At 42.6% G+C, this 22,501-nt stretch overlaps 2 protein-coding genes across 3 annotated transcripts; both read left to right on the forward strand.

Annotated features, from left to right (window-relative positions):
- The first annotated feature begins 7,824 nt into the window (after positions 1-7,824).
- cfl2 (cofilin 2 (muscle)) lies at positions 7,825-13,433 on the forward strand. The gene is made up of 4 exons (XM_037695082.1): positions 7,825-7,956; positions 9,470-9,777; positions 11,821-11,897; positions 12,477-13,433. Exons 1-4 carry the CDS (start codon positions 7,954-7,956, stop codon positions 12,587-12,589), a joined length of 501 nt encoding a protein of 166 aa, XP_037551010.1. The 5' UTR covers positions 7,825-7,953; the 3' UTR covers positions 12,590-13,433.
- A 2,665-nt stretch (positions 13,434-16,098) lies between these two features.
- snx6 (sorting nexin 6) lies at positions 16,099-22,325 on the forward strand. Of its 2 annotated transcripts, none has more exons than XM_037695094.1 (14): positions 16,099-16,129; positions 16,286-16,336; positions 16,882-16,986; positions 17,062-17,172; positions 17,633-17,754; positions 17,875-17,998; positions 18,079-18,174; positions 18,260-18,365; positions 18,553-18,628; positions 19,440-19,479; positions 19,924-20,010; positions 20,094-20,253; positions 21,153-21,238; positions 21,419-22,325. In XM_037695094.1, the coding sequence occupies exons 1-14, from the start codon at positions 16,124-16,126 to the stop codon at positions 21,470-21,472; spliced, it is 1,224 nt and encodes a 407-aa protein (XP_037551022.1). In that variant the 5' UTR covers positions 16,099-16,123; the 3' UTR covers positions 21,473-22,325. The 2 variants fall into 2 exon arrangements, with proteins under 2 accessions (XP_037551022.1, XP_037551023.1); XM_037695095.1 differs by having other exon boundaries at positions 16,109-16,129; positions 16,289-16,336.
- Positions 22,326-22,501: the final 176 nt, after the last annotated feature.

Raw genomic sequence — 22,501 nt, forward strand, 5'->3', positions numbered from 1 at the left:
TAAATATTTATTGGTTCCACACATTGTGGACAAGGTTCGGCTGATTGGACCCCCAGCCTTTGTTGTCCGTCCGTCCTGGGGGTTACAGACCCAAAACCTTCCTCTTCTCATCCCCCCGGGACGAAGAGCCCATTGTTTCCGTCCATCTGCCTTCAAAGAGGACGTTGGCTGAATGAGACGCAGCAAGTCAAACATTATGCAGATGAAGCAGCTGAAACTGCCGACTGGAGGCCCATCTTCAGCCGGCCCACGTCCTGCCTGCAGCTCCTGGTTCTGTCCTGTGGGGAGGTGTGTATGGGGGGGGGGGGGGGGTTACTCAGAGGCAGGTGCTGTCTCCTTCATTGTGGGTGTTTTTAAAAAGGACAGCTGTTGAAGCCTCGGACCCCCTCCATTGTCGCCCGCCGTGTGTGTTGGTATGTATTAACGTGCAAATTGGCTTTAGCTGTTCTGGTTCTTCCATCTGGAACGACAGAACTTTTCCTGACCCGTTTGGACTTTCAGTTTGTTTCATATCCTCTGAGTGTTTTTGAGCAGCTTCAGATGGTGTTTCAGGAAACGCTGAAATCATCTCTGAAACAGCTGGTGTCATTTTTGTCAACCCTTAAAAAATATTATGAACCTCAAAGTCTGTTCTGAGGGTGACTCTCAGCTACTACCGTGCTAAACTTTAGCTCATAGTCTGTAAAACAGAGTTGTAGTCGTTTCCTGTTGACTACTGTGGATTAGCTGTGGCGACCATTTTAGCTCCTAATCTTAATGAGAGAAACGTTCCCATTTATTCAATATCATCCAGTGGTTCAGGAGAAATTTTGCTAACAGACAGATAATATGGACTGGTTCTAGTGGTTCACCCGATGACTGACTGATGATGAATCGTCTCGGCTGCAGTCAGTCTGAAGTTTGGCGGGTCCAGGAAGGAGATCAGTCCTCAGCTGTCAGAGACAATCAGGACGTCTGCAGTGGACAACGGGTGACATTATTCGTGCTGTTTTGACTGACGCTGTCAGGATCTGTCTCAGTCCTTCAGAGTGACGGACACCTGAGATCCTGACAGGAACACTGTAATCCTGGGCTGTCCAGTCCTGGTCCTGGAGGGCCACTATCCTGCAGGTGTTAGTGTCGGTTTGATGTAGCTGAAAACAGCTGAAAAGGTTTCATCTCTATATGAGAGCTGAATTTGAAGCTTACATTTGCAGGAAAATAAAAACTCAACAGCTGAAAAACAGCTGAAATGTGCAGAAAAAGATGAAATAGGCAGAGAGAGGCTGAATAGATTATAAAAAGCTGAAATTAGCACAAACAAGCTAACTGAAAAATCTAACTGAAAGAGGCTGAAAGAGCATCAAAGGTTAAAGTGTTTTAGAAAGAATCACAAAAGGTGGAAATTAAGGCTAAAATTAGCAGAAAAATGTCTAGAAAGTAGCTGAAAAAAAAATTTAGCTACCAGTAATTGGAGCTGAAAGAAGTATAAAAAGCTGAAATTGGCAGAGCTGAAAAAAGAAACAAAACAAGATGAAACTGAAAGGAGCAGAAAAATAGCTGAAAAAAGCTGAATTGAGATGAAAGAAGCTGAAAGGTATTGAAGCAAAACAGCTGAAACGATCGGTAGAACGTTGCAAACAGCTAAAAGGTTTAAAGGACGGACAGCTCCATTCATTTTCAATTAGGAAAAACATGGCCGACAAAGCTAAATGTTTCAAAAAATAAAATTGCACAAATATCAAAAAGTCAGAGCAGAAATGTTCTGAATGAGCCGAACATTTTGAGACACGAGTTGTTGAAACAAGAAAAACTGAAGATTGAGTTACGGACAAAAAAACTTAGAGAAGATAAAAATATTTCTGTTTGTCCTTCACAATATTAGGAACACAAAAACAGCTACAAAGTGGTCAGTTTGGCAGATATTTAACTAAAACTTGGTGTGGAAGTAGCTGAGAGTCATCCACAGCACAAACTTTGAGCCCAAATAGATTGTGTGAATATTAACTCTTTATTTAAAACATTTCTGATCCAAAACATGCAGGTTGGTCGGAGACTAATAAATTGTCCCCAGGTGGGAGTGAACAAAGCTGTCCTGTTTGTCCCTGCACTGGTTCTGTGATGGAGCTGTCCAGGGGTGTCCCCCACTTCTGGACTGGTTCTGTGATGGAGCTGTCCCAGGGTGTTGTCCCCCGCCTCTGGACCAGTGATGCAGTGTCTGTGGGCGACCTTCACCCTCTGACACCACCTCTGTTTGATTCCTTCTCACATGATCAGAAGTGAGACTTGGAGGACCACCTGATCTCTCGGTTGGATCAGAGCGGCTCAGGTCCGAACCGACTTCCTCCATCGGGGTCTGTTTTCCCTCCTGTGATTACATCGCGGGTCTCGGCTGCGAGGAGCCGCATTATTCTGCGTAACTGAGTTAACCTGGAACACGAGAGGAAGGTGTTATGCTCAAGATGGAGGAGTGTGGAAGGCCACATTCGTTTTAATTTATTTTAATGTGGCAGTGAGGGCGGGGGTCACTTCATCATCATGAAGCTGTAATCTTTCTGCAGGCTGAAGAGAGACCAAGAGAGGCTTCAGCTTCCAGCATACTCCTAAAAACTAGCTGCACCTTTTTGTTTTGTTGCCATGGATACCCAGATCTCCCAGGTGGCTGGGAGACGTTTTTATCTCAATCTGTAAATCGTTAGCCCCTAAATGGAAGACAGTGTCCCACCACATTTCACGGACAGCCGAACCAAAGAGACAGCCCAACCAAAGCAACAACTGAACCAAAACAGCTGAACCAAGCCAACAGCCTAACCAAACCAACAAAACCAAAGCTACAGCCAAAGCACAGCAACAGCTGAAATAAAAAAAAACAACAGCCGAACCAATCCAACAGTCGAAGTAAACTGTCAGCCAAACCAAACAAACATCTTGGTGAAAAGAAGAAATGTAAACAGCCCGTGAAGGATCATCAACCAGTGGAAATTTGTCCATTTGGACTTAAAGGTCATCAACAATTAATATCTTACCTGTTGCAGATAGCTTTTTAAATGCCGGTCTGAGTCTGACCCGATTGACGAGCTAACAGATAGTAAGTAAGTTTAACCATCTTAAAATGACTTTAAATCACGACCTTCTCATGAATTTATGTCACCTTTAAAGATCAAACACATTCACCACCATTGCTGTTATTCTGACAGAAATTTTACAGAAATCCTGCAGGAAGTGCTGCGAACTCATTCATTCATTCAACCTTTATTTATACAGGTTAAGCCACTTAGAGAGGTCAAGGTCGAGAGCTTCAAATCTTTTTGTAAGATATTCCAGGAAACAGGAGCGGAGTAGGAGAAGGTCCTTTTGCCTAGTTCAGTCCTCACTGAGGGAACACTGCAGGTAATAATGTCCTGAGAGCGCACGCTGTAGCTGCACTCACGCAGAGACATGTAGGAGGAGATGTATGAAGGTAGCAGACCAAGAAGTGATTTAAAGATGAAAATGTACCAGTGAGAGAGTCTGCGTGAAGTTAATGATGTCCAGTTAACCAGTGAATACTGGGTGCAGTGGTGGGTACGATAATCACAGCCAGTTATGAATCTTAGTGCACCATGATAGACAGCATCCAACATCTGCAGGGTTCTTGTAGGAGCGTTCATGTAAATAATGTCACCGTAATCAATGGAGGGAAGGAAAGTCACAGATACAAGGCGTTTTCTAGCATTCAGTTAGACAGGATCTGTTTCTGAAAAAGAAACCCAGTTTAACTTTCAGTTTCTTTATCAAGTTTTCCACATGGAGCTTAAAAGAGAGATGTGAGTCGACCAAGATACCCAAATATTTATAGGAATCAACAAACTCAATAGGGACACCGTTTGAGGATAAAATCGGAGGAAAAACTGCTGGTACCAACTTCCTATTTGAAAAAAACATCCCTTTGATTTTGTCGGCATTTAGGACAAGTTTGAGACGGAACAAATTAGTCTGGATGTTGTTGAATGCAAATTTCAAAAGCTGAAAAGCCTTATCAACTGTTTTAGCTTGACAATAAACAACTGTGTCATCAGCATAGAAATGTATGGATGCGTCAAGGATGCTCTGACCTACATTATGTATGTAGATTGTAAAGAGGGTGGGTCCTAAGACTGAGCCTTGTGGTACACCATTGTTGACTGTTAAATAACTGGAGGAATTACCATTATGTTGAACACATTGCCTCCGGTCTGAAAGATAGTTAGAAAACCAACCAATGGTGTGTTCTGAGAAACCATTTTCTGAGAGTTTATGACACAAGATGTTCTGATCCACAGTGTCAAAAGCTTTAGACAGGTCTAAGAAAAGTGCAGCACAATAATCCTTAGCATCCAGTGCTTCAACAACGTCATTAAGAACCTTCAGTGAAGCAGTGGTTGTGCTGTGTTGTTTCCTGAAACCAGATTGATGTGGAGGTAAGATGTTAAATCAGTCCAGGTAATTTTTGATTTGAGAGTTTATCAGTTTTTCTAGAACCTTGGCTAAAATGCAGAGTTTAGAGATTGGTCGATAGTTGTTCAGTGAGGTGGGGTCACCTCCCTTCAGCAAAGGAAGAACAATGGCTGTTTTACAGCATCTGGAATGGAGTTTTGTCTTATGGAGAGATTGAAGATGTGGGTCACAGGGACTGTGATGATATGAGCAGCCAGCCTTAGGAAATAAGGTGGAAGTTCATCTGGACCTGCAGATTTTTTAGGATCAAGATCTTTTAACAGTTTATTGACCTCACTGACTGAGAATGGAGAAAAAGAGAAGGTGTGATTAACTGAGGATTGACTTGTAGGAGGGATTTGATTTGTAGAAGTTTGGTTATTAAGTGAAGTGGCTGATTTTCCATTAGTAACTCATCAGTCCTGTCAGAATTAAACTCTTTCTCTAAACTAAAGTTATTCAAAAAGGTCTTTGCAACAGACATGATGCTGATCTCGATGAAGTCGAGTCACTGAGTCGATGAATCCTGCTCACCAACGGGTCTCCAACTGTGAATGAAAATTGCAACTTTTCCACAAAATCACATTTTACAAGATCCAAAATATCCCTTTAAAGCCAGGAAGGAGCTCTGATCGCTCCTGCTTTCTCTTAGAAATAAACCAGACATAACGTATTTTAGCACCGTACCACTTTATTTGTAAAACAAGAAGAAGACCAACCAAAAAGATGTTTGATAAAATGAACGAGCACAGAACAAAAGCTAAAGAATGCTCAAACCTGCAGGAAGTGTTGAGTATGAAACAGCTAAAACAGATAAATCAAAGTTCAGTAAAACCTCAGTCAACATGCCGCTCTGTGTGGAAGGCCAGGGAGTAAAAATATGTTTGAAAATAAAAAACAACAACATTATTCATTAATTTCTACCATATATCAAACATTTTAAAAGAGTAACGGCAAAATTAAGTGTAATTTTTTTTATTGCTTTGAGCTCCGTTTGATTCAAAGTTTTATGTTTTCATCAGTTTCTTCCACGATTCAGCTCTTTGTTCACTCTTTTCATGACAAATGACAGAAAAGTGCAGAGTTACAGGTGTGGTGAGTGACTGATCTGAAAAAGAAATGATTTTAGTCTTTTGTCCTGAGCCAGCTGACAGTAAAACAGCTGAGTGGCTGTTTGGGAGGTGAAGCAGGCCCCAGGCCTCCACCCAGAACCAGAGCCGGTCCTGCATCGCCACCTGCTGCTCCAACATGATCACATCTTTGAGGCCATAAACTTTGTGCTTTTCCCCACAAACCTCATTTCACCGTCACTTTATATTCCTTCAGACTGAAGCAGATTTTATTTAATAAACTGATGTTACTGAAGCTCAAACGGAGAGGAAAATACTTCAGCGTCTTTAGAGTTGTGATAAATCAAAGGAAAACACAAGTTATCCTTAATCTTCTGCCTTTTCACATTTTACTGTCTAAATGTTTTTAAATCATCCTCACTGTTCAGATCCGTTTTTCAGCACGTAACCCGTCCAGCTATTTTTGTTCTATTTCAGCAATTCATGTCTCAAAACGTTCGGCTCATTCAGGACATTCCTGCTCTGACTTTTGGTATTTGAGCAATTTTAACTTTTTGAAACGTTTAGCTTTGTCTGCCATGTTTTTCTCATGGAAAATGACTGCAGCTCTCTTCACAGACTTCCAACCCTTTAGCTGTTTACAGCCTTTTACAGCTAATTTCAGCTGTTGTTTTGCTTCAACCTTTTTCAGCTTAACTTCAGCTTTCTTCAGCTGCTGATTTCTTTTTATTTTAGCTTTTTTTCTGCTTTTTGCAGCTATTTTCAACTCCTTTTATTTATTTTTTGGTTATTTACAGTTTCTTTTTGACAATTCTAGCTTTCTTCTGGTTTTTTCAGCTACTTTTTAGCTTTTTTTTTTGTTGCTAATTTCATCCATTTTTTCCTTCTAATTTTCCCTTTGTTTGTAATTTTCTCCCAGTGTGGCATCACTCCTGTCACAGAGCAAATTACTGTTTCATCTCATAAAAATGCAGCAGGTCCTGGCAATGTAAGATGGAGACAAACTATAGAAGGCAACAAAACAAAACAACAAATAATCACATTCCTTGAAGGAATACATATTGCCTGCTGTCTTTTGTGCCAGAGTATTAGACTAGGAAAATCACTTATGATAAGAAATGACAAAATAATTATTTTGACCCAAAGTTTCATTGGCATTCAACCAAAGGTTCGTGAGATATTTTGCTAACATCAAACAAACAATTGTACACAAATGAGCAAAAACAATACAATAGACTTTTTTTAATTAATAATAATGTCATCACAATGTCAGCACTGTATGTTTCCATACAATGGCGAAATTAGTCTCTGCATTTAGCCCATCCACCGCCGGGTGGTGCGGTGGGCAGCTATTGAGGGTGCCGGGGGGCATTTTGGGGATGAGGTGTGCTGCCCAGAGACGCCACGTGATGTGCAGTGACTGGGGATTGAACCTGGGACTTTTGGGTCCCAAGCTGGCTGCCCTGCCTCTACACCATCTCGGCCCTCATCTTAGATGGTGAATGGTAATCTCTTCTTCTTTCTTGTTTTTAATGGCTACATACTGCTATCTTTACTGTACTGGAGTATGTAGGACAGGCGCTAAATTATTTGATTTAAAATTTGAAAATAACGGTATTCTATAAAACATACTTGCTTGAATTAAAAATATATTTTGTTGTGTGTTTTCTGATCTCGACCATATCTCTCCAGTTTTAGCTTCTCTCCACTGGCTCCCTGTCAAATTCAGAATAGAATTCAAAATCTTACATCTAACCTACAAAGCTCTCAACAACCTAGCTCCATCTTATATTATATTCTGCTTATTGTTGTTGCTGTTGTCCATTGTTGTCATCTTTCTTTGTTGAAATCAGGTCTCTCTTGTAAATGAGTCCTCGAGGCTCAATGGGATTTACCTGTATAAATAAAGGTTGATTGATTACATAGTCTGCCTTCAGGCCTAGGCCTCCCTTGCAGTTTCCAAAAGCAGAATGAGAGGAAGATCTTTCAGTTATCAGGCTCCTCTCTTGTTGAACCAACGTCCAGTTGAATGAAAGGCGGACACATTATCCACTTTGAACAGGTCTCTCTTGTAAATGAGTCCTCCAGGTTGAGACTAACCTGTATAAATAAAGGTTGAATGAATGAAAATGAAATGAAAACGAAACTAAAACAGCTACATTATAAAGTAATGTAAAATACTAAAAACAAGAACATGTTAAATAAAGTTACTTTTGAATCGAATTCACCATTGTGACAAGCCTAACAAGGTTCGTACAAAAAACAAACCAAAAAAAAAACTGTGTTTAGGCCCCGCCTACACTAACCCCGCCCCGTCGTCTCTGACCATCAGCCACGCCCCTCGGCTAGTCCTCCTCCTCTGGTCAGCCGGCTACATTCCCTGCTACCTTTCACCCCCGAAGAAACTCTCAGCTATAAGCGACGCAGTGCGGGCAGACCTCGGAACAAAATGGTAAGAACCAGTTGGAGGCGGTCCCCATGGTTGAATAGAGGTTCGGAGTACTCGGTTCGGTAGCCGTATGGAGGCTGCGGCTCTACAGAAACCGTTGCCTCGTCGGGTAGCGTGTTGTTAGCTAGCATGGCAGCCGCTACTTTAGTCCGCACACTCGGACATTTATTCGGTGATTTAGAGACTTGGAAGAGGTTCTGGCACCGGTATTTCCCTCCATATCGTTTTTAAAACTTCAATCGATAACAGATGTATTGAGGTGTTTGGGTTTGGTTTCGGTGGAACCCATGCCGTGCTGGGGCCGACCCTTCCCTCCGGCCGTGTGCCTCCAGGCGGCCATCTTACCTACGCCGTACTCCTGCTGGGCCGGACACATCTGGTCTAGCCGAACTGCTGGGCGATGAGATCGTTTTAGGAGGTCAGGCTGGTTCCAGGAGCATTGACTGAAGGGCCCAGTTGAGGCCTCAAAGGCTGGAGTTTACTGTGTCAGCGTTTTTTCAGTAGCCATCCTAAACCGGGTTACAGTTGGCTCGGGTTAATTAATTAAATATCGAGTTAGCTCGGGTTAATTCTTTAAATATCAGGTTAGCCCGTGTTAATTCATGAATTACCAGGTTAAAGTTAGCCCGGGTTAATTCATTAAACACCAGACTACAGTTAGCTCGGGTTACTTCATTATATACCAGGTTAACTCGGGTTAATTCATTAAATATCGAGTTGGCTCGGGTTAATTCTTTAAATATCAGGTTAGCCCGTGTTAATTCATGAATTACCAGGTTAAAGTTAGCCCGGGTTAATTAATTATATACCAGGTTAACTCAGATTAATTACCAGGCTACAGTTAGCTTGGGCTAATTCATTATATACCAGGTTACAGTTAGCTCTAATTCATTATATACCAGGTTACAGTTAGCTCTAATTCATTATATACCAGGTTACAGTTAGCTCGGGTTAATTCATTATATACCAGGTTACAGTTAGCTCGGGCTAATTCATTAAAGACCAATTTAGCTTGGTTTAATTAATTAAATACCAGTTTACAGTAAGTTCAGGTTTATTCATTAACTACCAGGTTAGCTCTGTTCATTCATTAAATACCAGGTTACCGTTAACTCAGGTTAATTAATTAAAGACCAGATTAGCTTGGGTTTATTTATTAAAGACCAGGTTGGTTTGGAAAAAGGTTTGTAAGCTCAATCATCCAGGTAGATGACATCAAAAAGGATAAAATTGTGTCATCTGGTCCAGTTTCTTCTTTGGGTCATCTGGACCAGGTTAGTTTGTGTTAGTTCTTTAATTACCAGGTTACAATTAGCTCGGGTTAAATCATTAAACACCAGTTTAGCTCATGTTAATTCATTAAACACCAGGTTACAGTTGACTTGGTTTTTGTTAGCTGGGGTTAATTAGTTAGATTTCCGACTACAGTTAGCCTGATTTAAGGTTGTCTTGGAAACGTGTGGTTTTAGGTTCTGTTGTAGATGCTGCGCGTGACGTGTGATTTCTCTCCTTGTAGGCATCAGGTGTAACAGTGGACGATGAGGTCATCAAGGTCTTCAATGACATGAAGGTGAGGAAGTCTTCTACCCAAGACGAAGTGAAGAAGAGGAAGAAGGCGGTGCTGTTCTGTCTGAGCGATGACAGGAAGAAGATCATCGTGGAGGAGGGGAAACAGATCCTGGTTGGAGACATCGGGGAGACCGTGGATGACCCCTACGGCACCTTTGTTAAGCTCCTCCCCCTCAGCGACTGCAGATACGGCCTGTACGACGCCACCTACGAAACCAAGGAGTCCAAGAAAGAGGATCTGGTCTTCATCTTCTGGTACAGTACTGACGTTTCTATGTCTGGGTCTCCTTCAGGTGGAGTCTAGAAAAAGTCTGCTTTTTGGATTTTCCTAATATGCTGATTAAAGAAACAATTATCTAAAAGACGAAAATCTTCTTTTGTACGCGTTTTATAAAAAAGGATAGATTAAGCCTCGGGTTTAAGGTTCATTAAACTTGTCAAGGTTTGCGGTTCGGCCCACAGTCCCTCCATACGTTGACGTAAACCCCAGTTACTCGCTGTAGCCTCAGGTTTGACTGCAAGTCTACACATTATTAACCTGTTACAGATCCCTCACTGGCCCTAAAACATATAAAGTTAATTTTATTTAAATGAGGAACATCATTTTGTCCAAAAGACTAACTTCAGCCGTGGTTTGAAGATCACAAATTAATTAGAGCCGAGCAGAAAATCAAGTACTGTTTTGATTTCTGCTCCAAATGATTACTCACGTGATGTAATCAACAAATTGCATTTATTTAGCCACCTTCCACTTCATTATTGGAGTGTTTCAATTATTAGTTAATCATTAACTTAAGCGATTTATGTTACACAAACTTTGATTTGTATGCTTTAAAACCTTTTCTAAGGAGTGCACAAAACATGCATTAAAAAAATAAAACCTTATTAATCCGGCTGCTGACCAACAATTAGCGTAGATGCTAACTTAACATTGAAAATGACAGCAGAGCTATCGGGTTTAGCATCTTTATGTCTGGAAGCTTAAACACAAATCAAACATTTGAATCTCTTTAGAGACTGCTAACTTTAAATATTTGCAGACAGATCATCTTTAGCGAATAAAAGCTAAACGATGTAAAATAAATCCGCTTTGCTGCAACGTGCTTCTACAGCAGGAAGCTACGGGAACTCTGCTGGGACAAACTGCAACTGCTGAATCGTACATCGGCAGCAGATTAACAAAATCTATTTTTGACATTTGAGAATTGATTTGGGACCTTCCATGTCTGCAATGGATCTAAAAATAGGTCCTGACACCCCCCCCCCCCCCCCCCCCAACTTCTTGCTGCAGCCTAGCTGTGAGACGTTCAGGTGGGGTGAGTCCACCGGGAGAGCTCAGAAAGTCACAGCCAGCATTGAGTTTTTAGCAGAACGTCTAAATGATGTGAATGACCAAATTAAAATGGAGGAGAGAGCCAAGGTTGGTCGTTTCAGTCCTTCCACATGAAACACGTGGGGGAGAGACGTTAGATTAAAAACTTGTGTGTGAATACAGATCTGCTGTAAAAAATAGTTGTTTAGGTGAAATGTTTCTATAATCTGATTATAATCTCAGTTAGTCTGTGGACTTTGTGTTGAAGCAGCTGAATTTACTAAACAGTTTTAGGCATATTTCCTGTGATAATTCTAGTTGGCGTTAATTTTTTGTTTATGTGAAGCTCTTTTAGAAAAAGACTGATGTAAACGCACTGATTGTACTAAAAACTGGAAACATTTCACTTTTAAATGACTTGCAGGTCGTGTTTGTATTTTTCATAAACATGGCAGCACTTTATTGCTGTTTGGAGCTTAGACGTGCAAGTTTGTCTCGTACGTCTCCAGGAAATTTACTTGTCTAAATTTGACTCTGGAAAGGCCCGGAACTTTCCAAAAGTAACCGTGTTAAAAGATTTAAAATATAAAAACCACAGTTCAGATGAACTTTGGCTCAAATTCTAAATCAGCACAGAAACCTAATTATAACCATGAACTGCCTTAAATGTGAGGTTTTCCTTTGCCTTAAACTATTTATTCAAACGTAGGCTACTGAATAAACCAAATAAAATCACTGCAGTTCACTTCCATCTTATTGTAGGGCTTATTTGTTTTTTAACAACTTTTCATGTAGAAGGTAAAATATCCAGAATATATTGAGAGTATATCGACAGTTTTCAACAAAACATCAGTGCTGCAGTTTATTAAAACACCCAAGGCCTCAGTAAGGTGATTTAATAAAATCTGCCTTCAGTTCTGGGTTAAAGATCAAATAATCAGCTTTAGAAGATTAAATCAAACCTCATTCCCTCCATGTGTCCACAGGGCTCCTGAGAATGCTCCTCTGAAGAGCAAGATGATCTACGCCAGCTCTAAAGATGCCATCAAAAAGAAGTTTACAGGTGAGTGTTGTGACACGCTAAGATGTGATTTGAGTCCAGTTCAAGAGTGAACTGAGAGCTTCCAGAACCAGACACGAGGATCTCTGAGCATGGCTGGGTCAACATGGTACCAGAGGCTCGGCTCGTAACCCACTGATCTGTGAGAAGATGAACCGGGTCACTGATTCTGTTCCTGATTTCTCAGAATGTTGTCCAAGTCGTGTCCGAGATTCAAAGATTTAAAATAAAAATAGAATAAAGGTTCAACACATTAAGTCAGAAGTAGAGTTTAGCATTTTGTTTGGTGAATTTAATCACAAACACTCATTCAGTTATTTTTATACACCGCTCCATCAGAACCGTGTCGAGTTGAGCCTCTTCACTGTAAAGTTGAGCGTTTTTAGATCTTTGTCTCGACCTGAACCGCAGCAGGTTTTTTTAATCTCGTGTGTGAGGAACATTTGTTTCAGGATGTTTTGCTTCTTTACTTCACTTTCCATAAAAACATCTCACAGTTGAAGAGCGTCCTTCGGGTGTGTTGATGTTGCATCTGTGTGTTTGTTGTGGGCGTGGTCACTGACCCCAAACGTGTTCCTGCAGGTATCAAACACGAGTGGCAGGTGAACGGGCTGGACGACATCCAGGACCGCCAGACGCTGGCTGAGAAACTGGGCGGGAACGTGGTGGTGTCCCTGGAGGGTAAACCGCTGTGATGTAATGGCGGCCAATCGAGCGGAGCCAAGCCAACCGCCGTGCCATCAGGACCGAAGCAACCACCCCTTCCCTCCACCTGACCGCCGCTACTTCACCCAGCAGCTTGCTCTGTCTATATCCATGTCCTGAAGGTGTTAGCGTCTTTAGGCCTCTTTCTTTTGTCTTTTTGTTTTATTTTTTCCAACATGAAGGAGATCTCATTAACGTGATTATATGCAAACACCTTGCAGTTTGTTGCCATGTGATGCGTTCACCTGGCAGAAATCGAAGAAGAAAAACACTACCAACCCCCCTCCCCTAGGAAGGGTGTCTCTCTCCCACACAGCCAGAGTTTTGCCAAAAAGTCCATGAAGGAAGCAGCCACGTTTTGGGAGGAGAGCACCGCGAAGCACTTCCTCCTGCTGCACACGGGTCGCACTCATCATGCTTTTTACATATGATTTATTTATTATTGTACCCTGTTGGTTCCTCTCAGCTGTACCCAAGACATGTTGTTAGACTATGCATCCGTTGTTATTCAAACACTAAACATCCTGACTTTAAATTGTGTATCGGTGTTTTCCCGAGACGAGCTTTGTTTACCTCAGTTGATTTTCCTCCAGGTCATCGCCTTACTTTCAGTTTGAATGTAACTTCACAGCAGAGTTGGTGTACCGTACTTTTATTTTGTAAAGAAAGCACTACAGGAAGCAGGTTTGACGCCCCCCATATCCCTTCAGCAGTGAGAGATGACCCCCCCCCCCCTTCCCCCTAAAAATACAAAAAACATCTGGAGCCTTAAAGTGGAACGTTGTTTCTGAGATCACAGGAAGCCACTTTGCAATAAAAGCCTGTGGCAGACAAGTTGACTGATTGTTTCTGTTTCCACCAATCACAAAGCAGCCTCACCCGTTTCCACCAATCACAGAGCAGCTTCACCCGTTTCCACCAATCAGAGCAGCTTCACCCGTTTCCACCTATCAGAGCAGCTTCACCCGTTTCCACCAATCACAGAGCAGGCTGCTTATTTTACTGTGTGGGAAGTGGTTCATCACATTTCGATCTCTTGGCAGCAAAACAGCTTTGTTTTGTTTACATCAGTTGTGTGGATCATCTACTTTAGGGGCGGGTCCTGAGAGGGGTGTTGTCAAAAAAAAAAAAGGAGCTCAGACCACGCCCACCTAGGTAGCCACTTTATCACCTGGTCTGTGAATGATGTGTAGCCTGTTTCACCAGTCCAGATTCATTTTTTTTCCCCCACCTGGCTAAAAGGTTTTGTGGCGTTTACATCTGCACACCATTTACAGGCCGGCTGACAACGCAGTCACGAGGGTGTAGTTTGTGCTCTTTCAGCTACATTCTCTGTCCAGATTATGACCACATGACTGATTAACAATTCTGGTGGTTTGATGGTCCAGATGTAATAAATTAGAATCTAAACCAGCCGAGTTTGCCGGTAATGACAAACTTTGCATGCACCGGTTTAATTTAACTCCTGTTGCTGCTCTTCATTCTACCCGGGTTGTCATCCGGCTTACTGAAAAGAAACAAAGGCTTGGCAGCAGAGGTCAAAGGTCATGGTTCTGTTTCTTAACAAGAGGAACAGAAACAACTTCAACCTGAAGGTTCTGTTTGGATTCTGGGTTCCTTCAGGTAAAGTGGTTCTGTCAGGAACCGTTTTCTGGACCAAGAGCTTATCACAGTTGTCTAAAGCAAGTCAGGTTTGATCCACCAAGATCTTTTCCCTGGGATCTCACCAGAACTAAACTCGACTCATGGTCTGAACGTTATCCGCAACAGAACCTGTGAAATCCCAGCAGAACTTGTTGGAACCCAGATAGAACAAAGTCAAAACCAGTTCCTGTACAACAAGACTGTCTCATCAGAAACACTGGGACAAGAACCAATGTTGAGATCTCAACATTGGTTCTTGTCAGTTATATATAACTGACAAGAACCGTTATATATAACTGACCTGAAGCGCGGTGAGTTTGAATGGGTCGGTCAAGTTCTGACATTTTCAGGAACCAGAAGATCCCAGGATCAACCTGAGGAAAGCGCAGTCCAGTTTCCAGGCCTTGGAGTGGAAACCTAGTAGCTTTTCACTACTTTTAGCTTATAGCTAACTTATTTTTAGCATCTCGCTAGCCTCTTGCTACTTTTAGCTTCTTGATAGCCCTGCTACATTTAGCTTTTAGTGAGCCTGCTTATTTTTTGCTTTTAGCTAGCTTGTGGCAACTTTTAGCTTACAACATTTAGCTTTTAACTAGTTTATACTTATTGCTTACATTTCCTACTTTTAGTTTCTAGTGTCCCTTGTTATGTTTAGCTTCTAGCTAGCCTTGTGCTACTTTTAGCTTCTAGCTAGTCTTTTAGCTACTTGTATCTAGGCTTTTGCTTATTTTAACTTCTAGATAGCCTTTTTGCTATTTTTGACTTCTAGCTAGCTTTGCTGTTATTTTTTACTTGTAGTCTTTTTCTACTTAACTAGCTTTTTTTATAGTTTTACCTTGCCTTTTGATACTTTTAGCTTCTTGCTAGCATTTATATTTAGTTAGCCTTTTGATACATTTGTGTTTAGCTGTTTGTTTGTTTTTTAAAGCTAACCTACAACTTTTTTGCTTAGATGCTGGTAGGTAGAACTATAGCATTCTTATTTTAGCTAGCCTTGTGCTACTTTTGATTCGCTCATGTTTTTTTTTTTTTGTTTGTTTTATCAACTTCAGCTCTGTACTTAGGCTACTTATTGTTTTTATTATAAAAATAAAATATCAGTGTGTTATTTGTCCTAACTGGTAAATTTTCATGACTCAATAATTCAGAAAGATTCGCATTAGAAAGATTTTTTACCAATATTCTCATGGCCTCTGACAAAATGACTTGGTCCTGTTAGACCTCGGTGCTGCATTTGATCCAGTCGATCACAATATTTTACTGTGTATGATATTGGGATTACAGGAACTGTTCTAAATCATTTGATAGACTCCGGTTTGTATTTATAAATCTAAATGATGAATCTTCATATATCAAAGTTAGTCATGGAGTTCCTCAGGGTTCAGTGCTTGGACCAATACTCTTTATTTTATATATATGCTTCCATTAGGCAAAGTTATTAAACAGCATGGGATAAAATTTCATTGTTATGCAGATGATACGTATCATAGTTATATTTGTCCATGAAACCCTGTTAAAAGGGAGTTTTTCCCTTTCCACTGTTGCCTTTTGGCTCTGGATGGGAGACTGTGATGAAGTGGATTCAACACAATCTGCTGGCTTCCTTAAATAGATATCTTTTACTAATTGGCTTTTAAAATGTATGTGAATGTGTATGTACAGTGTTCTGAGACGACTTTTGTTGGAACTTGGAAGTAAACGATTGTGTCTCAGTAAACAATAAAAAATATTTTTATAAGCTGTCAGCAACTCATTTTCACTGCATTATGTAAAACAAATATTTTACTGTTTGTTTGTTTATTTATTTTTCCTCTGATTGCGTGTTTTTGTCACGGGATCTGGCAACCCTGTCCACTTCCTGTCCCCAGCCGTTCGCAGCCATGATGGTGGGTTTCAATGTTCCTCTTCCCCTTTCTGTTTATCCTGTTTCTAAGTTCGGTTCGGTTCATTGACCGGGCGCCTCGTGACGTCCTACTGTTGCCTTTGTGTTGATAAGGTTCCGGTGTCGATAAACTAATGGACCTGTGTTTGTGTCTCTGCAGCAGGAAGGGCTGGACGACGGACCCGATTTCTTGTCCGAGGAGGACCGGGGAGTAAGTGTCCGCCTGTTTGTCTTATATGTGGACCTGTGGTTCTGGTCACCTGTCGCCTGGGTCCGAGTTCGTTCGTTCTGGTTCCGTTCTACAGTCAGTCACTGGGTCCGGTTTCGGTCCGGTTAGCCGTTCATGCTAACGTTAGCTTCATGCTAACATGCATTAAATCTATTTAACTGGGCTCAGACTGGACCACAGTTCGAACAGTGAGCCCGGTTCTGATGGATAAGTCCACAGGCCTCTAGTTGAACCCGCTAACTAACGGTTTATCAACATGGTTCTACTGTTGGTTCGGTTCGGGTCCAACAGGACCAGGCTGTCACATGATTCAACACCCATCATCTGTTCCACAGAGGTTCTGGAAGTAAAACCCACTGAGTCAGATGTTCTGATTCAAACGTTGTTTTCTGATGTTATGGACCTTCATCCTGGTCGTCCTGGTTCTAGATTATGTTGTGGACATTCTGACTGGTAGTCCTGGTTCTGGATCAATGTTGTGGGCCTCCTGGTTCCTGGTTGTAATGGTCTTGATGTTGCTCCTGCAGCCTCGAGCGGTGAACGTGGATCTGGAGATGGACGCCACGCTGCAGGTCGATATTTCTGATGCTCTCAGCGAGAGAGACAAGGTGAAGTTCACCGTCCACACCAAGGTAAGGCTCTGCACTTTGCCAGGCCCGTCCGAGTTCTGTCACAAGGTTCTGCTAACGTACGGCCCGTTTCCACAGAGCACGCTCCCCAACTTCAAACAGAACGAGTTCTCTGTGGTGCGGCAGCACGAAGAGTTCATCTGGCTGCACGACTCGTTCGTGGAAAACGAAGACTATGCAGGATACATCGTGAGTACTGAACCGGGTCATAAGAGTCTCAGAACTGAACTTTGGTCGGGGAGTGGGACCGACTTCAGGGTCAGAGTTGCAGAACAGAACCGAGTCCAAAGCTGAAATGGTGGAAGGGAGCGGGCTTCACAGTGAGATCACTGGAAGGGTACCACGTAGATCTGTTCTGCAGAACCGGACCTTGTGGAGAGTGTTTGGTGGCACAGAACCGCATTCAGGTTCAGTCCCTGAACTGAACTGTTTATTTTAGTTCCTTCTCTATGATGATGATGATGATGATGATGATGTGTTTACTGGCTTCTGAAAACTAAAAAAATGTTAAATAAAAACAGAAGATCTTTGGTTTGTTTTTCCATTGCACTGCTCAGATGGTCTCTGTCAGGTGCATGGCTTCAGCAACACAAAAATGTGACTTTAGGTGTTTATTTATTTATTTGTTTGTTTGTTTGTGTCGGTCCAGATTCCCCCGGCCCCGCCCAGACCCGACTTTGATGCATCCAGAGAGAAGCTGCAGAAGCTGGGAGAGGGAGAAGGATCCATGACCAAGGAGGAGTTCACAAAGATGAAGCAGGAGCTGGAGGCGTGAGTAACCCCCCCCACCACCTTCAATCCCTCTGTAACCCCTCCCCCCACACTGTGGCATCCTTTGTAAACCCCCCCCCACCACCACCACACACACACCTGTGTTGTGTTGTCCCTCAGAGAGTACCTGGCTATCTTCAAGAAGACCGTGGCCATGCACGAGGTCTTCCTGTGTCGCGTAGCCGCTCATCCCATCCTCAGGAAGGACCTGAACTTCCACATCTTCCTGGAGTACAACCAGGATGTGAGTATCAGAACCGGGTCGAGCAGAACTCCTGGATTTACCTGTCATTGGGCTGAACCTGCGACGGTGTCTCATTTCAGCTGAGTGTTCGAGGGAAGAACAAGAAGGAGAAACTGGAGGATTTCTTTAAGAACGTGGTGAAGTCAGCTGATGGTGTCCTGGTGGCCGGAGTCAAGGTGCGAACACACAGACCCCCCACCCCCTCATCACAGCTGGCTTTTATCAAGTCAGAGGGTCAGTGTCAGTTCTGGTCTGTTTCAGGACGTGGATGACTTCTTCGAGCACGAAAAGACGTTTCTGTTAGAATATCACAACAGAGTCAAAGATTCTTCAGCCAAATGTGACCGAATGATCCGCTCCCATAAAAGTAAGGGTTTAAAAATGCCAACGGAGAAATGAGGGACTGTTTCAGGAACTTTGTTTAGTTTTTATTAAATAATTAAGAACATATTCCTCGGAATAAAATCTGGATTAAAGCAGATGAAAAGGAACATTTCTGTTTTTCTTCCTTTGATCTTTTTAATGAGGCTGTGTCTGATGATGTTTCTGTTCAGATGCTGCTGATGACATGAACAGAATCGCTTCATCTCTCTACACGTTAGGAACACAAGAGTCCACGGACCTCTGCAAGTACGAACAACCAACCTTTATTCAACACAAACATCTTTATCTGACACACCTGTTCTCACCTGTCGGACCCCACCTGAACACCAAGGATCTGTTACTACACCACAATAAGAGGTCAAACGGGTCAGAATCTGGTGTGAGTTTGATCAGTCAGGTCGAAAATTGGTCAAAATCAGGATTGAAACTGGTCAAAATCTGGACTTACATTGGTTAGAATCTGGAGTGAAATGGGTCAGAATCTGGAGTGAATCGGGTCAGAATCTGGAGTGAATCGGGTCAGAATCTGGAATGAAACGGGTCAGAACCTGGAGTGAATCGGGTCAGAATCTGGGGTGAATCGGGTCAGAATCTGGAGAGAAATGGTTCAGAATCTGGAGTGAAACGGGTCAGAATCTGGATTGAAACGGGTCAGAATCTGGAGTGAAACAGGTCAGAATCTGGAGTGAAACGGGTCAGAATCTGGAGAGAAATGGTTCAGAGTCTGGAGTGAAACGGGTCAGAGTCTGGAGTGAAACGGGTCAGAGTCTGGAGTGAATCGGGTCAGAATCTGGGGTGAATCGGGTCAGAATCTGGAGAGAAATGGTTCAGAATCTGGAGTGAAACGGGTCAGAATCTGGATTGAAACGGGTCAGAATCTGGAGTGAAACAGGTCAGAATCTGGAGTGAAACGGGTCAGAATCTGGAGAGAAATGGTTCAGAGTCTGGAGTGAAACGGGTCAGAATGTGGACTGAAATGTGTCAGAAACAAAACATTCTTATTCAGAAACAACAACATTGTCCTCCTTGTTAACCAGATTTTTTTGTTTCCTTCCAGGTTCTTCCTGAAAGTGTCCGAGCTGTTCGACAAAACGAGGGTATGTGTGTTCCTCTGATGCGTTCAGACGTATCTGGTGATCTGAAAGATCTGGATCCTGGACACCTTTCAGTGCACATGTGTCCTGAGCTCAGTCTCTCCTCATTTGTATTTATAATGAACACTAATCAGTAGTGTCCTCACTGTGGTCTTAAATGTGTAAACCTGTTGAACTTTGTCTTCAGAGAGGCTTCAGGCAGACTAACTGTAGATCTTTTGACCCGTTACTGTGGCAACGGTGATCGTACTTGAAGCCTTAATGGATCCCCAGTAAACGCCTGAATCAAACAGAAAAGATTCAGAAACCTTCAGTTTTTTTATCAGACGATCATTCCTGTTGCTCATTTCTGTTTCGGAGCTGATTGAACCCATTTGTGGTTTGAAGACTAACATCTGTAACATCTGTATTTGAACATGGTGTTTCTGTCGTCTTCTGCTTTTACAGAAAATTGAAGCTCGAGTTGCAGCCGATAAAGACCTGAAGCTGGCTGATCTTCTGAAATATTACCTGAGAGAGTCTCAGGCTGCCAAGGTTCGCCTGTTTACTGCCTCTTAGTCCAGAGTGAACGAACGTCCAGAGGACAAATGTTGTTCATGATGTCTCCTCTTCCGCAGGACCTTCTGTACCGAAGGAGCCGAGCTCTGGTGGACTACGAGAATGCTAACAAGGCTCTGGATAAAGCTCGGGCCAAAAACAGAGACGTCCTGCAGACGGAGACCAGCCAGCAGCTCTGCTGCCACAAGTTTGAGAAGATCTCCGAGTCTGCCAAGCAAGGTTGGATTTAGTTCAGGTCCAGGTAGAACCACCTCCGCTCTGTAGGCTCCCTCCCATCTGACGTGTCTCTCTGCCCCCCCAATCCCAAAAACTGTTTCTGAAAGAGACCCACCAAACCACATCACTGCTCAGTTAAATATAGAGTGTTTCAAGTGTTTTCAGTCTGCAGTGACCAGCTGGGTAACCAGGTAAAGGTCAGAGTTGTCAGGTAGAGGTCAGAGGTCATCAGATAGAGGTCAGAAGCCATCGGGTAGAGGTGAGGATTTTCAGGTAGACACCAGAGGTTGTCAGGTAGAAGTCAGATCATCGGGTAGAGGTTAGAGCGTTTTCCGGTAAAGGTTAAGAGATCGTCAGGTAAAGGTCAGGATGTCAGGTAGAGGTCAGAGGTCATCAGGTAGAGGTGAGGATTTTCAGGTAGACACCAGAGGTTGTCAGGTAGAAGTCAGATCATTGGGTAGAGGTTAGAGCGTTTTCCGGCAAAGGTCAAAGATAGGTAAATGTCAAAGATAGTCAGGTAAAGTTCAGGACGTCAGGTAGAGGTCATCGGGGTAGAGGTAATAGCATTTTCAGGTAAAGGTCAAGAGGTCATCGGTTAGAGATCAGAGGGTTTTCAGATAAGGGTCAGAGGTCATCAAGTGAAGTTCTTTGGGTTTTATTTTATGTATTTTTAATGTTGCAGGTTCCACTTTAAGTTGATCTAGAACGTCTGTCTGTGATTTTAAACATGTGTTGAATTGTGGGTATTTAAAGATGCTCTTAGAGTTTACACATCTGAAGAAAGACCATGATCCAAAACGTCCCGTATTAAAGTCGTCCATCAGGAGTTCTGTTGGTGTTTGGACCCGTCCTTCAGTTCCGACCTCTGATTTGTTAAAGGTTCTGGTTTCTTTCCGACCCAGAACTCATCGATTTCAAGACGAGACGAGTGGCGGCATTCAGGAAGAACCTGGTGGAGCTGGCAGAACTGGAGCTCAAACATGCAAAGGTACTGACCCAGTAGGGTCCGGATCAGAACTCCATAACCCTCAGCAGCATTCGGAGCAATCAGTCACAGCTCTGGACACAACAGAACCTGCAGAACCCGATCAAGCAGTCAGAGCAGAGCTGTGTGATGTCAGAGGCTGGACAGGTGTTTACAGGTGTGATTTGTGTCTGCCCCCTGCAGGGAAACCTTCAGCTGCTGCAGAGCTGCGTGAGCGTTCTGAAAGGTACCACTTAACAATCCGGCTTGGCCCGGCCCGACCCGACCCGCTGTGAGGACGGACAACGCTGAGAACTGTGGACCAGAGACACGACAGAGACAAAAATGACACAAAGTCTGTTTTGTTCATCACTAACCAAATCCCCACCCACATCGTCCAAAAGAACAGGGTCCAGAACCTACACCGGTCCTCCTGACACAAAGTCAGAACTGCAGCACCTTTCTGATCCAGCAGAACCACCTGGGTCAGTTTGGAGCTTAAGTGGAGTTCACATGAGTCCTTCTGTAAACCCTCTGTTAGGGTTTTTATTCTGTTACCTAAAAAAAACTGACAGTGCCAGTTTGGTTGCCCCTGTTGATTGAACTGGTTCTGGTCCGGTTCTGCTGAGCCCTGAAGAACAAACCGAGTTAAACCAATAAAAACATGAATCTAAACATCAGTTGGGTTCCTAGCGATTTCCTCCTGGTTGTCAGATTTTTTCCTCATGAGTAAATGTAAAGTTTGTTTCCAGAACAGCGGGTAAATAAAGAAAAAATAAATAATTTCAGAAATGGTCTGTAAAAATAAAAGTTTTTGTTTCAGGAACCGTTGCGGTCCAGTTTGATTCTGTGTGAGTCCGTGTAATGTCTGCTGCTGTGTGATGGCAGTGGTGAGTTCTGGTTCTGGTTCCTGTCCTCATTTAAATGTCATCTCAGAATCAGAAATGTAACAAAGCCTTGTATTTGTATAAACTAATGAACGCTAATCATCACTGTCACTTTCTCTCTTGATTTTTTTTTAATTATAACTCCAGCTGATGGTAAATTGTTTTGCCTTAATGTCAGTCGTTTTGTTAACTTTTATTTTATAATAAAATCATATTTCCCCTTTTTTATTATTGAACTGTATCTGAATGTTTCTTCACTTTTTTCTGAGTAAAGCTTCCATTCCTGGTTGAAGATTGTGTGATTGAAAAAGCAGGAGGAGGATAAATCAAAAGTGTTAGTTAAATTTTGAACAAGTCTGTAATCCAACTTGCTGGTTCTGAGACTCAAAACTTTGTCAAC

Source organism: Nematolebias whitei, chromosome 21 (genome assembly GCF_014905685.2).
Source record: "Nematolebias whitei isolate Nwh7 chromosome 21, NemWhi1, whole genome shotgun sequence".
In the NCBI taxonomy this organism is placed as follows: domain Eukaryota; kingdom Metazoa; phylum Chordata; class Actinopteri; order Cyprinodontiformes; family Rivulidae; genus Nematolebias; species Nematolebias whitei.

Bases quoted from the DNA above. Each gene is read 5' to 3' on its own strand.
- cfl2 (XM_037695082.1), top strand. The intron at 9,778-11,820 runs GTACAGTACTGA...ATGTGTCCACAG, and splicing joins GATCTGGTCTTCATCTTCTG to GGCTCCTGAGAATGCTCCTC. The intron at 11,898-12,476 runs GTGAGTGTTGTG...GTGTTCCTGCAG, and splicing joins CATCAAAAAGAAGTTTACAG to GTATCAAACACGAGTGGCAG.
- snx6 (XM_037695094.1), top strand. The intron at 19,480-19,923 runs GTATGTGTGTTC...CTGCTTTTACAG, and splicing joins AGCTGTTCGACAAAACGAGG to AAAATTGAAGCTCGAGTTGC. The intron at 21,239-21,418 runs GTACTGACCCAG...TGCCCCCTGCAG, and splicing joins TGGAGCTCAAACATGCAAAG to GGAAACCTTCAGCTGCTGCA.